The sequence below is a fragment of the Malaya genurostris genome, chromosome 2, assembly GCF_030247185.1.
Source record: "Malaya genurostris strain Urasoe2022 chromosome 2, Malgen_1.1, whole genome shotgun sequence".
Taxonomy (NCBI): Eukaryota; Metazoa; Arthropoda; class Insecta; order Diptera; family Culicidae; genus Malaya; species Malaya genurostris.
Genome location: NC_080571.1, coordinates 4,617,719 through 4,631,018, shown reverse-complemented (window position 1 = coordinate 4,631,018; position 13,300 = coordinate 4,617,719). Strand labels below are relative to the sequence as shown.

General features: G+C 43.7%; 2 protein-coding genes across 5 annotated transcripts in view; both read left to right on the top strand.

Annotated features, from left to right (window-relative positions):
• Positions 1–13,300, top strand: part of LOC131428368 (probable 4-coumarate--CoA ligase 1) — a 286,060-nt gene that overhangs the window by 259,591 nt on the left and 13,169 nt on the right. For both annotated transcript variants that reach the window (XM_058592278.1, XM_058592280.1), the window contains exon 4: positions 48–159. In XM_058592278.1, the coding sequence (XP_058448261.1) occupies positions 48–159 (112 nt within the window). The remainder of the gene's footprint in view (positions 1–47; positions 160–13,300) is intronic.
• LOC131428363 (eukaryotic translation initiation factor 4 gamma 3-like) lies at positions 2,217–9,539 on the top strand. Of its 3 annotated transcripts, none has more exons than XM_058592268.1 (4): positions 2,217–3,072; positions 3,151–3,612; positions 3,679–4,230; positions 4,300–9,539. In XM_058592268.1, exons 2-4 carry the CDS (start codon positions 3,238–3,240, stop codon positions 9,340–9,342), a joined length of 5,970 nt encoding a protein of 1,989 aa, XP_058448251.1. In that variant the 5' UTR covers positions 2,217–3,072; positions 3,151–3,237; the 3' UTR covers positions 9,343–9,539. The 3 variants fall into 3 exon arrangements, with proteins under 3 accessions (XP_058448251.1, XP_058448250.1, XP_058448249.1); XM_058592267.1 differs by having other exon boundaries at positions 2,218–3,072; positions 4,297–9,539; XM_058592266.1 differs by having other exon boundaries at positions 2,220–3,072; positions 3,679–9,539.

Below are 13,300 nucleotides of genomic sequence, written 5' to 3'. Positions count from 1 at the left end.
AATAGTTGGGGTGGTAATGTTGTTAATAAATTTTTGGAAAATTTCAGCAAACCGCACCGAAACGATTCTGACAATTCCGCCATTCTTTCATATCTATGGTTTCAACGGTATCTTGAATTCAGTACTTAAATCACGGAATCATCTGGTGTCGATTCCCAGGTAAGCTTAACGTCTGTCAATTTGAGTTATTTTCTTTTTAAGCAGTTATGGATTTTTTTCCAAATTTATTTAGATATTCGCTCTTATATTTTTCCAAACAAGTTAATAGCGAGCATAACATCATGAGTGAACTTGTGATGAATAAAGTTTATGTTAGAAAGCTGTCTGAGGTTTGTTTAAATTTTATATTAAACACATTTCTTGTAAATAAACCACTGATAGCTTTCTAACGACGATCATTTAACTTGTTTTGGCTAAAGCTTGATCTATTTCTAACTTACTATCCATTGACGTTAACATTCGTTTGACCAAACTAATTTCCACTTAGATTATCAATCCTGTTTCCACTCTCAAACTCTCTTTGTAGAAGCCATAAATCGACCATTTATAAGCCAGTAAACCAATTGGTACTTAAAAACTAATTTCGAAATATCGAAAGTAAGGATAACTCGATCTACACATCATATTTAAACTATTTAACTGCTTTTTGTTGTAAACTTGTTACTTGTCAATGATTGGGATACTAAATTCATTTTTCTAAAGATGAATCTAACATGGACAACAAATAAAAAAACATCGATCAATGATTCGAATTTAGTTTCCTTTTTCGTTCAAAAAAATATCATATGTTTTCGGAATTTATGAAAAAGATTATATTTTTTGAATTTCATAAATTGAAATTTTTGCGAAATCGTAATTCGTTTTGTTTCAATATTGTAAGATTCGCCGTTCTCTGATAATATACGTAAAAGTGCCTGTAAGCAGAGTGATGACTTCTCATCCGTGCTGCTAGCAACAAAACATTTAATCCTTAATGTTGGTAGTCTCTTATGTTTTATATTGTATTTGACATGCCGTTTGCTCGTTTGGAATTGTTTCTTTCAAACGAACGGCGGTCGTCACTTTACTTACAGACTCTTTAATATAAACTTTAGGATACTGTCAACAAATTATATACTATAGAAACCACAACTGAAAATAATCATGAATCTCACTACCAATTCCGCTACCAAATCAAAAATTGTATTCGGGCTATAGATCATAAAACTTAAAATATTTTTAGAATCATCATTTATCGATTGATATTTACTGCTTGTCACTATGAAATATTTCTTTTATTGCATATTGATTGAACAGTAAGGGCAAAGCAGATCCAAACTCGCAAATATGAATCTATTTGACAAACATGATCTGTACCGATGTCATAAGTAATGCTTACTAAAATTCTTAATTTTCATCCATTGGTTCACTGAAAATTGTTGATGTTTTTCTTTATTGAAAAAAAAAACTAATGTCATTGGAATGTTCATGGATCATGCTTTATATTTTTATAGGATTTACAGAAATCGGGTAGACTGACGACTGTGAATTGAATAAATTTCACTGGTCGTTCAGTGAAACTGAACATCAAGAAGACCATTTGGTAAGATTTCAGAATACACCCGCATAAACCTTCTACACAAAATTATTTACGTTTCGTATTCAGCTCATCAGTACATTGGCAGATTGTGTTGAACTACTAATGCCACCTCGCGGATCAACATAATCCAAACGACTACTATTATGTTTCGTTACTTTCGGCACGTCTTAAAAGACAGTGCACTTTTAGCGTAAAACAAGTGTGTTGCAAATAGCAATGACTACGTCTGCTTTGTGGATTATGTTGATTCGCGAATTAGTAGTTTAACATAATCTGTCAATGCACTGATGAGCTGTATGCATAATAAATAAATAATTCAAATTACTGATGTATATTTCACGAGTTTTTAAATTATAGCCAATAGGTGCTCATTGCATCCATTTTGGAAAGAAGTTTGTCGGTAAACAATGGCTAAAAGAGTAACACCAGACGGAAATGAAAACGATTTATAGAACGTTATCAACAAATATTAGTATTTCGCCGTGCCATTTGCAACCTTCATCAGTGTATCAGTTTACAGACTTAGAACTGATACACTGATGAAGGTACTATTTCTTGACAGTAGTGGCGGTATAGTAAAGACTTGTTAATATAACGGAAATAAACGGAGTTTATTTTCTTTTAAAGCGATTTAGTTCATTCCACTAACCGCTCGAAAAAGTATTTGTTTAGTTCACCTCCGTTTCAAATCTACGTTCAAATTGTTGAATTATATTTAGCGTGTGATTCTTGTTCCACAAATGAACGAATATGCCCCGAAGAGGGATCGACAGCACTTAACGAAGGTGACTTGAAGGTCGCGAATGTCACACTGCACTGATCGGAATTCTGCAAAGGGCGTGCTGAAAAAGGAAAATAATTCAATCGTTTATGAGCAATACAGTGTGATTTGTATAGTTTTCCTTGAAATTGCAGTCGATGTAGTAGAAACTGCAAACCATGCATATGCATTTATTCCGATTCCTGTTTCATGAAAGTGGAAAATAAGTGATTTCCCAGTGCAGTTTTAACTGTCGTTTTAAAATTTCCTTTCCAATGACAGACTCGTTCTTGCCCTTTTCAAACTGCGGTCTTCGTTATTTTACGTAACCAAATCGATAGGCTGGCATGACGTCACAATCTGTCAAAGTATGTTCCACGGCCTAATTTTTTCCTTTATTCCGCGATGAGTTTGTCGTAAAAAGATTTTCGGGTCGAAAAAATATAGAAAAACAAGCGTGAAACCGTAACCAAAGTGTGCAGAAAACTATTCGCCAGTCGAAAGCAGTTGGTGCTGCTGGAAAATCCGGCAAATTCAGGCTGGAAAGCACGTCTTGAGCTCTGCTGACAGATTCGGAGCTAACCTATATTTTTCGAGGCAGTTCGAGTTTTTTTTTTTGTAGTATTTTCTCTCGCTCGCATACTCAGCAGAAACTCTGCTGGCACTTATGTGCTGCGTGGAGAGGAATTATAATTGATGATTCAATGCGATGTGGAAAACTGATTTAGACATGGTAGGTTTGATCGGATGTTTAATAATTTGAATGTGTTGTCCAGGAGTAAAAATGGTTTAATTGTTTTTGCCATTATAGCACTTGTTCGAGTATTGAACAGCCCAAAAAGGTGCGGAGAATTATGATTGATTTGGTGTGACGTCAAATTTACCGAATCAAGAAAGTATGCAGAGCGGAGGAGGACCATTGCCGCCGACTGGTATACGGGTAGTGCCGTCGGGTACACCGACTTCCCAGCAGCAGCCCGATATACAGAAAATGCAGTCTCAACCTCCGATGATCAATCAACAATATTCGCAACAAAACTTGTTCCGAAATGCTGGTGCGAACCAGGTACCGCGTACAACGCGTCCTATGTTGCCGACGTACCATCCGCAACCGACGTTCTTAACGCACATGTATCCCATGCAATATCAACGGATGCCATGGACAAACTACGGATCAATACCCAACTACCAGCAGCCGTATTATGCTCAGTTAATTCCGAGTCACCACCAGCAGAGCCGACGTAATCCGGGTCCGGAAAACAATTTAGTAAATGTAAATAGTACCTATTCGGCAGGTCCTTCGAACGGAGCCACTAATCCGCTCACGACTATTCCGCAGATGCAACAGGTTCAGCTGCAGCATCCGAATCAGCAATCTTCGCCAATGGCAGTGTCTCACGATCTACTGGCTATGCAGCAAATGCACCAACAGCAACAGCAACAGCAGCAGCAGCAGCAACAACAACAACAGCAGCAGCAGCAGCAACAACAGCAAGCTTCTCAACAGGTATCCGGAGCTGGCCAAGCGCAATTGGATCAACTCCAGCAAAATCCTGCTCAAGTTAGTGTCGGAGGACCACAACAGCCACCGCACGCTATGTTGGCTCCAATACAAATTTCACATATGGCCCCGGTCCGGCCAACTCCGACTGGTGATGTAATCAAGAAGAAACGTTTTCATGCTATCCCGATCATCGACCCAAACACGAAGGAGGATGTACTGGATAAGATTTTTAACGATTCAACTCCGCCGACATCAACGCCATCGTCGGCCTCTAGCACCGGCCCTGCAGCACAAGGAGTAGGGCTATCTTCTTCGTCAGGAGTTGCAGTTGCAACCACAGCAGTAGCAGTAAACCCAACAACGTCTTATAACACTATTCCTCCTAATGTACCCCAAGTTCCACTAAACGCAGCCGTAGAGTCCGACTATGATAATTACACAACTAATCCTCAGCAGGGTAATCCGGATCTATCGGGACTGATACAGCATCATCCTTTGCCAGCGCATCTGCATCATCCGCCGCCGCCGCTTGTACACCCCGGCCATCCCCATCATCCGCAGCAGTTGCAGCAACTGGAGATGAGTCGATTGCAAAACGCTACTCAACACGAACCAGTTTACCAGGGTTCTATAAAAATGATGAATCCACCGTCGCATCATTCGCATCCTTCATCAGCGGCAGACATGACTCCGGCCGGAACGCCCGTGGTGTCGGCGATCGTTGACAGTCCCTCGGTTGAAATAAAACCCCTTATGATTAAGAAGAAGAAGCCCAGTGGCGAAATGATCATTCAGCAGTCGCACCAGCATCAACACCAACCTCAGAATCAACAGCAGCAGCAACAACAACAGCTACAGCAACATTCAGTTCAGTCTCTTCCAGTTAGTCAACAACCGTTGCATCTCCAACATCAGCCGGTTGCAGCCGTTCTAACGAGCGAACCTGTACACATTCCGTACATCAGAGCGGAACGAACTATTTCGGAGAAATCGATTGCCGAATCTACCCTGTCAACGGATGCAGAACCGTTTGTGTACACTGGACCGAGCAGCATTAGCAATCCACCGCCACAGCCGACGATGTTGGTTCATATGGAAGAGATGACCCATCCGCCACCACTGGCCGCTATCGTAGTGCCGGATTTGGTGGTTCCATTCGTACCGGCTGCCGCTGCAGTTCCAGCAATGCCAACCGGTCTAGTGGAGCAACACTCGCAACATGAAACAGTGCTCAAACCTGTCGAGATGGAGGTGGCAGCTACTCCACAACCGGAACCCACTAGGGCACCTTCGGTAGCCAAAGATATCGCCGGCAGCAAAACGATAGAAACTTTGGCAACGAGCGTGGAGAAACTTAGCGTAGAAGATAATACTAGCAGCGGAACCGCCAGCTCGAACCGAACTGGCCACAACAACAATAGTAACAGCAAAAAGCAGAAACAAAACAAGAAACGGATTGAAGAATCGCTGGGTGCTAGTGAGACTGGCAGCAACAGCAAAACTCCTGCAACAGTAGCAGTGGTAGTGGAACCGGTGGTGCCGGCGATCGATGAAACTGATCGATCGATTATTTCGACGGCGGTAGAAACATCCCAGCAGCAGCAACAACAACAACAACAACAGCATCATCATCAACGATCGCCGTCGTTAATTAGTAATTTAGTGGAACATAATACTAGTAAGTTAGATAATGATAACATAATTAATAATAATAATGTGGATTGCACCAGTACTACGATTACAACAATTACCGATAATTCGACAGAAAGCAACAACGCATCATTGCCGATGGAAAACGCTAGACAACTACAACAACAACAACAGCAGCAACAGTCGCTCGATTCCCGACAGCACACCCCTGTAAAGACGGACGAAGAGAACAATGTCCCTCAAATGCAAACGTTTACACAACCGCCTCCACTGCTGCCGATGACGCTACCGCCGCCGACATCGCAACCACAGCAACCGGAATTTGACGACAACAAGAATGTCGTCGCGTCGGAAAGTGTAAAACCAACACACGAAGCCACACCGGACCTGGAGTCGAAGGAACTTCAGTCGGCTACGGCGGTAGCAGCGGTAGCCGACGAGGCAAATCTCAAGCCAACGGTGCCGGTTGTTAAGAAGTCCCGGTCGATCACGCGCATCGAGTATGATCCGGACCAGTGGAGCCCGGAGAATCCGTCAGGCAAGAAGAAATATTCTCGTGATCAGCTGATGCAGTTGAAAAATGCAGCACCGGCGTTTGAGAAACCGGTCACGCTTCCGAACAATTTGGAAAATCTTATAACCCGAACCAACCACGGTGGAGGCGGTGGCGGTGGTGGTGGTGGTGGCATGGGCCATCCCATGGGAGGAGGTAATCAGTATGGGAAAAGCAATTTCACCGAAATGTTACTTCCAAAATTCATTATCTCCGGTGGCGGAGGAGGTGGCGGAAACATGGGTCAAATGCGACAGCCGTACCCTGTAAAGCGTACGTCGCAACAGGGCAATCAGGGCCCATCCGGACAGCAATCCAACAAACAGTCCCAGCAAAGCATGAGCAAAACCGGATCGAAAATCATTCGTCTCCAGCTAGACGAGGAGGTGAAGCTGAACGAATGTGCCAATGCCTGGCGTCCGAGACATTTGCAGTCCAACGAAAACATTGACGACAATGATCGGGCAACACAAGAACTGTACAAGAAATTCCGCTCGGTGCTGAACAAGCTGACGCCGGACAATTTCGACAAACTGGTGCAACAGGTCAAAACGTACGTGATCGATACGGATGAAAGATTAACCGGTTGTATAAAACTTGTTTTCGAGAAGGCGATCTCCGAACCGAACTTCTCCGAAGCCTATGCCAAGATGTGCAGAGAAATCGGAACGATTGCCGTGTTAGCTACGAACAACGACAAAGACACGAATTTCCGGACACGTTTGATCTGGCAGTGTCAACAGGAGTTCGAAGAACGACGGAATGATCAAACCATGGCTAAAAGGGAGAACCGTTTGAAACTGGAAAAGAACAAGGGTCTGGCCAAAGAACAACTAGAAGAGCTCCGGGCACAGCTGGAGGAAGATGAACAGAGAGTTCGAAGAAGGGCCGTTGGAACGGTACGGTTCATCGGTGAGCTGTTCAAACACGGTCAGCTGGCGTCAAAAATCATGCACAGCTGCATCACGTCGCTACTGATGACCGAAGACAAAAACTACGACGAGGAAACGCTCGAGTGTGTCTGCAAACTGCTAACCACGATCGGTTCAAAGATGGAAGATGAACACAAGCAGGATCTGACCATTTACTTCGATAAAATGGTCGACATCGTCAAATACAGGGACCAGTACAACATCAGCAGTCGAATACGGTTCATGCTGCAGGATGTAATCGATTTGCGCCGGAACAGATGGCAACCACGACGCACGGATCTTAATCCGAAAACAATGAACCAAATCCAGAAGGAAGCTGAAACCGAACAGTTGCAGCTTAACATGAGCTACATGTCGCGTAACAAGGATAGTGGCTATTCGAGTGACATGGGCCGTGGAAATCGTGGCAATAACCAAACCGGAAACTCCAAGATGGGTTCGGGATATAATCAAGGCTCGCTTGGACGTGGCGGCAACCAGAACTCGATGAAGGGTGGTCGAATGCAAACCGATGACGATGGGTTCCAGCAAATCTCCAATCGAAACAACCGTTCTCTGCCGATCGATCCGAAAAAGATCAACATTCCGAGTCCGGTCGATATGCCGGCCCGGCTCGGTGCGGCAACCAACTATCAAAATTGGTCGAACACGAGCAACATGTTTGCTGCGTTGAACAATGAAGAAAACCAGCAACAGGGAGGAGGTGTCCTGATGGATCGCGACAACGATCGTGATCGTGACCGAAGTGGAAGCCATCGGGATCGGGATCGTAACCAACGGGAATGGGATCGCGATCGTGATCGTGAGCGCAGTGTTAGCCACAACAAGAACTCCGGTGGTAAGGATTCGTATCACCACAACAAAGGATCGATGGAACGTGACCGGTACAATCGGTACGGAAGCAGTAACAGTCAGAACGACAATCGTATGGCTCGTTCGTCCCGGGAATCGTCTTCGGGTGGTATGAGACCGATGAGCGGTCAGCAACACAGCAACAGTCAAATGCATGATCGAGACAGAGACCGTGATCATAATATGGGCAAAATGCCTCCTCCCCAGCAGCAACAGCAACAGCAACAACCATTGCCAAGTCGATCCTCACAGCAGCGACATATTCCAACACAATCCAATCAACAGCCGTCGTTGTCACAATCAGGCCAGGGTCGATCTGGTGGTCCACCGTCGGCCTTATCGAAATCAGGCTCCGGACAGTTGTACCAGGCACCGCCCCAACAACAGCTGCCACAATTCGCCATTCCAAAGGACGTCGTGACCGTGCGAAGAAGCTTCCTAACACCGGACAAAGACATCGAAATCAAGCTGGTCAAGTTCTCCAATAGCATCAACAACGAAATGGAGGAAGCCGATATCGACTACAGTTTGGAATTCGTGCGGGATATCAAACCGGAATACTACCATGCCGCCGTTAGCAAGCTGCTAATGGATAACCTCGAGCGAGACATCAAATCGCGCTCGTTAGCCGTCCGAACCATCAGCCAGATGTTCGAGGAAAAACTAATCACCAAAGCGGACTACCTATACGCTCTGGAGGAAATATTCAAAAGCGCAGAAGATTTAATTATTGATCTACCTCAGCTGTACAAGTACACAGCGACGTTCTACGTTCTGTTGCTTAAAAATCGCCACGTTTCGCTGGCAGATGTACTCTCGGTAGCACAGAACGTCATTGATTCGCACGGTGCTGTCTTGCTGAAGGAACTGCTGCTCCAGTATGAAAGCTTGTTCGGCAAAGATGCCACCGTGCTGCTGTGGTATGAATCATCACTCGATTTTAGCGACTTTATCAAATCAGCTCCGGCCGATCGGGAGAAATATCTGCACGATGCCAAGCTCGGTTATCTGCTCGATACGGGCAGCAAAGCCCTGGATATGCAGACGGTCGGTGAGCAAATAAAGGATTTCCTGCGCAGCAATGCCAAGTTCAAGGAAATATTTGACTGGATTACCAACTACGTTGGTCAGGAACGAATATCCTCCAACGAGTTTATCCGAACCATTACGAAGGCGGTGATCGAGCACTGCATCGACAACCGAACGAAGCTAAGCTTGAATGAAATCCAAAAGTGGCACCAGATACTGCAAAAGTACATTGATAGCAAACCGGAACGGGAACTGCAAGCACTTTACGCCATTCAGCGACTGGTGGTGGAACTGGAACATCCGCAGAATCTGCTGCACACGATACTGGAGCAGCTGTATGACTGCGATGTGATAATGGATGGCTTCAGTCTCTGGAAGGACTCAACAGATCCGCTCGAAGCGGAAGGCAAGGGGGTGTGTCTCAAGGGAATCACACAGTTCATGACCATGTACATGGAGAATCTGAGCGATGAAGAAAACTGATGCTGAACTTTTTTTTTTAATCGAAAGGAAAAAAACGCCGCGTAAATATTTGACTATATTGCAAACATTATTATAATGATTATACTACTAATAAATAATTGATAAAAATATAATGAATAAATCTAACGTTAAGAACAACATTTATTTACATATATATTTATAAATTATCAAATAAAGTATCTGGTGAACCACAAATGTTGTTTGTTGCAAAAGTAAAAATTGAGACATCATGACAATGCAGCAAGAGTAGTTTAGAAGCTTGGAATTCTGTGAATTGTAGAAATTTAAACTCAATTTACTGCAAATCATTACAAATTAGAGACACAACCAATCACGACTATTGTCAGTGTTATTGTCTTAAATAGTGACTTCAAGCCAAAACCGCAAGTTTTCGATTAATATTGAAATCTGTTTTAAACATTTCTCCAATAGTTTTTTTTTTTCAATTTAAAAGATAGTTTTATTCAGGCCTATATGCGTACAAACTTTACGTGGCCGATTCTTTAAATAAAAGATTTTTTTTTTGTATTTGATCACGTTGTCACCCTTTTTCTAGGGGGAGAGGAGCTTCCATTTCCCTACTGCGAGAATTGAGGGGCACTTTTTTCGTTGCTCGTCTCCTTATCCATTGCCGCATCGGTGGTATTGTTGTTAATTTCCGTCTTCTTTTCGTTTTCTTTATTGTTCGTAGTCTTGAGTTCGTTGCTAGTTGCTGTAGATGCGCCTTGTACATTGGTTGCAGTTGCTGGTTGGTTGGAGGGTAAGTTGTTAACTGCAGCTGGTGTACTTTGTTCTATAGGGGATGATGATGGATTCGTTGAAGGGGATGCTTCATTGTTGTTGGTGGCTGTCACAGGTATACAGGGGTTGGTGTGAAGGAAGCACCGTTGTCCTCGGGTGTAGTTGTCTCCTAGTCCAGTTTATCACATGGCTTACCGTAGTGAACAGCTTTTTGGCAATATTGACATGTGGCCATCTTTTTTTTTTTTTTTTTTTTCAGATATATTTTATTAAGGCACAATCTGTTAAAGTTTATGATGCCAAGGGCTTGTCCCTGTGGGTCCTCAGGAAACACTCTTGAAGATCCGGCGTGTGTCCCTCATCGATGGGAGTGGTTCTTCGTGGCGGTGATGATGGAAACATGGGAAAAATTCTCGTGACATGGAAACATTTCAAAGGTTGCCGTATTCTTTTGTGGGTCCGCGGTAAACACCCCCGGGTTACGAGAACCCGGCGGGTGGCCCGCATGTTGACTGGGGCGGCTTTCCGTGTGCGTTTATAATGATGTTGCCGAAGAGAATGAAAAAAAAAACAAAAACATGGGGAAGTAAATGTTGTGGAAAACGGAGTGGAAAAAAGGGTATGGGAACGAATGACTAAAAACGACAAAGATCTAATTAGTTTACATCGAGATGGTGAAGAGACGGGGGAAGGGATATGCGAAAAAGTTAGTGACAGCAAGAAGATCTTGTTAGTTTCGATAGAGATGGTAGACAGGCAGGGGATCGGGAGAATCGAGCGGATGTTAGTGCCGAACCTGTAGGTGAAGATTATTCTTAACCTCGCCAAGGAAAGGAGAACTTTCTATGCCAGATGCAACGGATCACACTTGTATATTTATGTGTTTAAGGTACTTGTATATGAGCATCATATATGAAATATCCCGATTTGCCAACACATCTCGAACAGGTACATCAGGTGGTCTACCTCGGGCCCTGAGGGAGTCCTTCAATAAAAACCTGGCGTCAGTATACTCCACGCACGTCCACACGATATGCTCGATGTCCTGATAACCGTTACCACAAGCGCAGAGACCGCTCTCTGCGAGCCCAATACGCCGGAGATGCGCGTTGAATGTGTAGTGATTTGACATGAGCCGAGACATCACGCGAATGAAATCGCGACTCACGTTCATCCCCCTGAACCAAGGTTTCGTCGATACCCTAGGGATAATGGAATGCAGCCATCGTCCCAGTTCGCCATTGCTCCATGAAGTTTGCCAACTTTCGAGAGTTTTCTGACGAGAAATACTGAAAAATTCATTGAAGCAGATTGGTCTTTCATAAATATCACCTTCCAATGCGCCCAGTTTAGCCAATGAGTCTGCCTTTTCATTGCCCGGAATGGAACAATGCGAAGGGACCCAGACTAACGATATTGAATAAGACCGTCCAGCTAAAGTTCTCAAGTGTTCCCGTATTTTCCCCAGAAAATATGGGGGATACTTTCCTGGCTTCATTGCCCGGAGAGCTTCTATTGAGCTTAGACTGTCCGTGACGATGAAGTAATGGTCTTTGGGCAAGGTTTCAATGATCTCGAGGGTGTACTGAATGGCAGCTAATTCTGCGACGTAAACTGAAGCCGGATCACTGAGTTTGTACGAAGCGGTGATGTTCTGATTGAAGATACCGAAGCCTGTGGACTCGTTGATGTTTGATCCGTCAGTGTAAAACAATTTTTCACAGTTGACTGTTCTAAGTTTGTTATAAAAAATATTAGGGGCTACTTGAGGGCGTATGTGATCCGGAATTCCACGAATCTCTTCTTTCATGGATGTGTCGAAAAACACAGTAGAATCAGAAGTATCCAAGAAATGAGCACGGTTGGAAACAAACGAAGAAGGATTAATATTCTGAGCCATGTAATCAAAATACAAGGACATAAAACGGGTCTGAGAATTAAGCTCGACAAGCCTTTCGAAGTTTTCAATCACCATCGGATTCAAGATGTCGCATCGGATTAGCAAACGATATGAGAGATCCCAGAATCGATTTTTCAACGATAAGACGCCCGCAAGCACTTCGAGACTCATCGTATGAGTCGACTGCATGCAACCTAAGGCAATACGCAAACAACGATACTGAATTCTTTCCAGTTTAATGAAATGGGTGTTCGCGGCGGATCGGAAACAGAAGCATCCATATTCCATTACGGACAATATCGTTGTTTGGTACAGCCTGATCAGGTCTCCTGGGTGGGCACCCCACCAAGTTCCGGTTATTGTACGAAGAAAATTGATTCTCTGTTGGCATTTTTGTTTCAGATACCTAATGTGACATCCCCAGGTGCCTTTGGAGTCGAACCAGACCCCGAGATATTTAAATGTGAAGACCTGAGCTATGGTTTCACCCCTGAGTTGAAGCTGTAATTGGGCTGGCTCTTGCTTCCTTGAAAATACAACCAGCTCAGTTTTCTCCGTAGAGAATTCAATACCCATTTGAATAGCCCATGCGGATAAGTTGGCAAGAGTATCTTGTAACGGTCCTTGCAGATTGCCAGCTTTGGGTCCTATAATGGACACAACGCTGTCGTCGGCAAGTTGTCTTAGCGTGCAAGATGTGTTTATACATTTGTCGATGTCGTTTACGTAAAAATTGTATAAAAGGGGGCTTAAACATGAGCCCTGAGGAAGACCCATGTAACTGAATCGTATTGTCGACAAATCACCCTGTTCAAAATGCATGTGTTTCTCGAACAATAGATTATATAAAAAGTTATTCAAAACTGGTGAAAGACCATGCTGATGCAACTTCTCAGATAGAATTTTTATAGAAACTGAATCGAAAGCCCCCTTGATGTCAAGGAAAACAGATGCCATTTGTTCTTTACGAGCAAATGCCATTTGAATTTCGGTTGAGAGTAACGCAAGACAATCGTTCGTTCCTTTGCCCCTGCGGAAACCGAATTGTGTATCTGAAAGTAAGCCATTAGTCTCGACCCAAGTATCTAAACGAAAGAGAATCATTTTTTCGAACAATTTCCGGATACAGGAAAGCATAGCAATCGGCCGATACGAATTGTGGTTAGAGACTGGTTTCCCTGGTTTTTGGATAGCGATAACTCTCACTTGTCTCCAGTCATGTGGCACAATATTACCCTCTAGCAACTTGTTGAATAAATTCAATAAGCGCCTTTTGGCAGAGACAGGCAAATTTTTCAACAAGTTGAATTTAATTCT

Coding starts and splice junctions, on each gene's coding strand:
- LOC131428363 (XM_058592266.1), top strand. CDS start 3,238: ATGCAGAGCGGAGGAGGACCATTGCCGCCGACTGGTATACGGGTAGTG. Junction 3,613..3,678: donor CGGAAAACAATTTAGTAAAT/GTAAATAGTACC, acceptor ACTATTCCGCAG/ATGCAACAGGTTCAGCTGCA.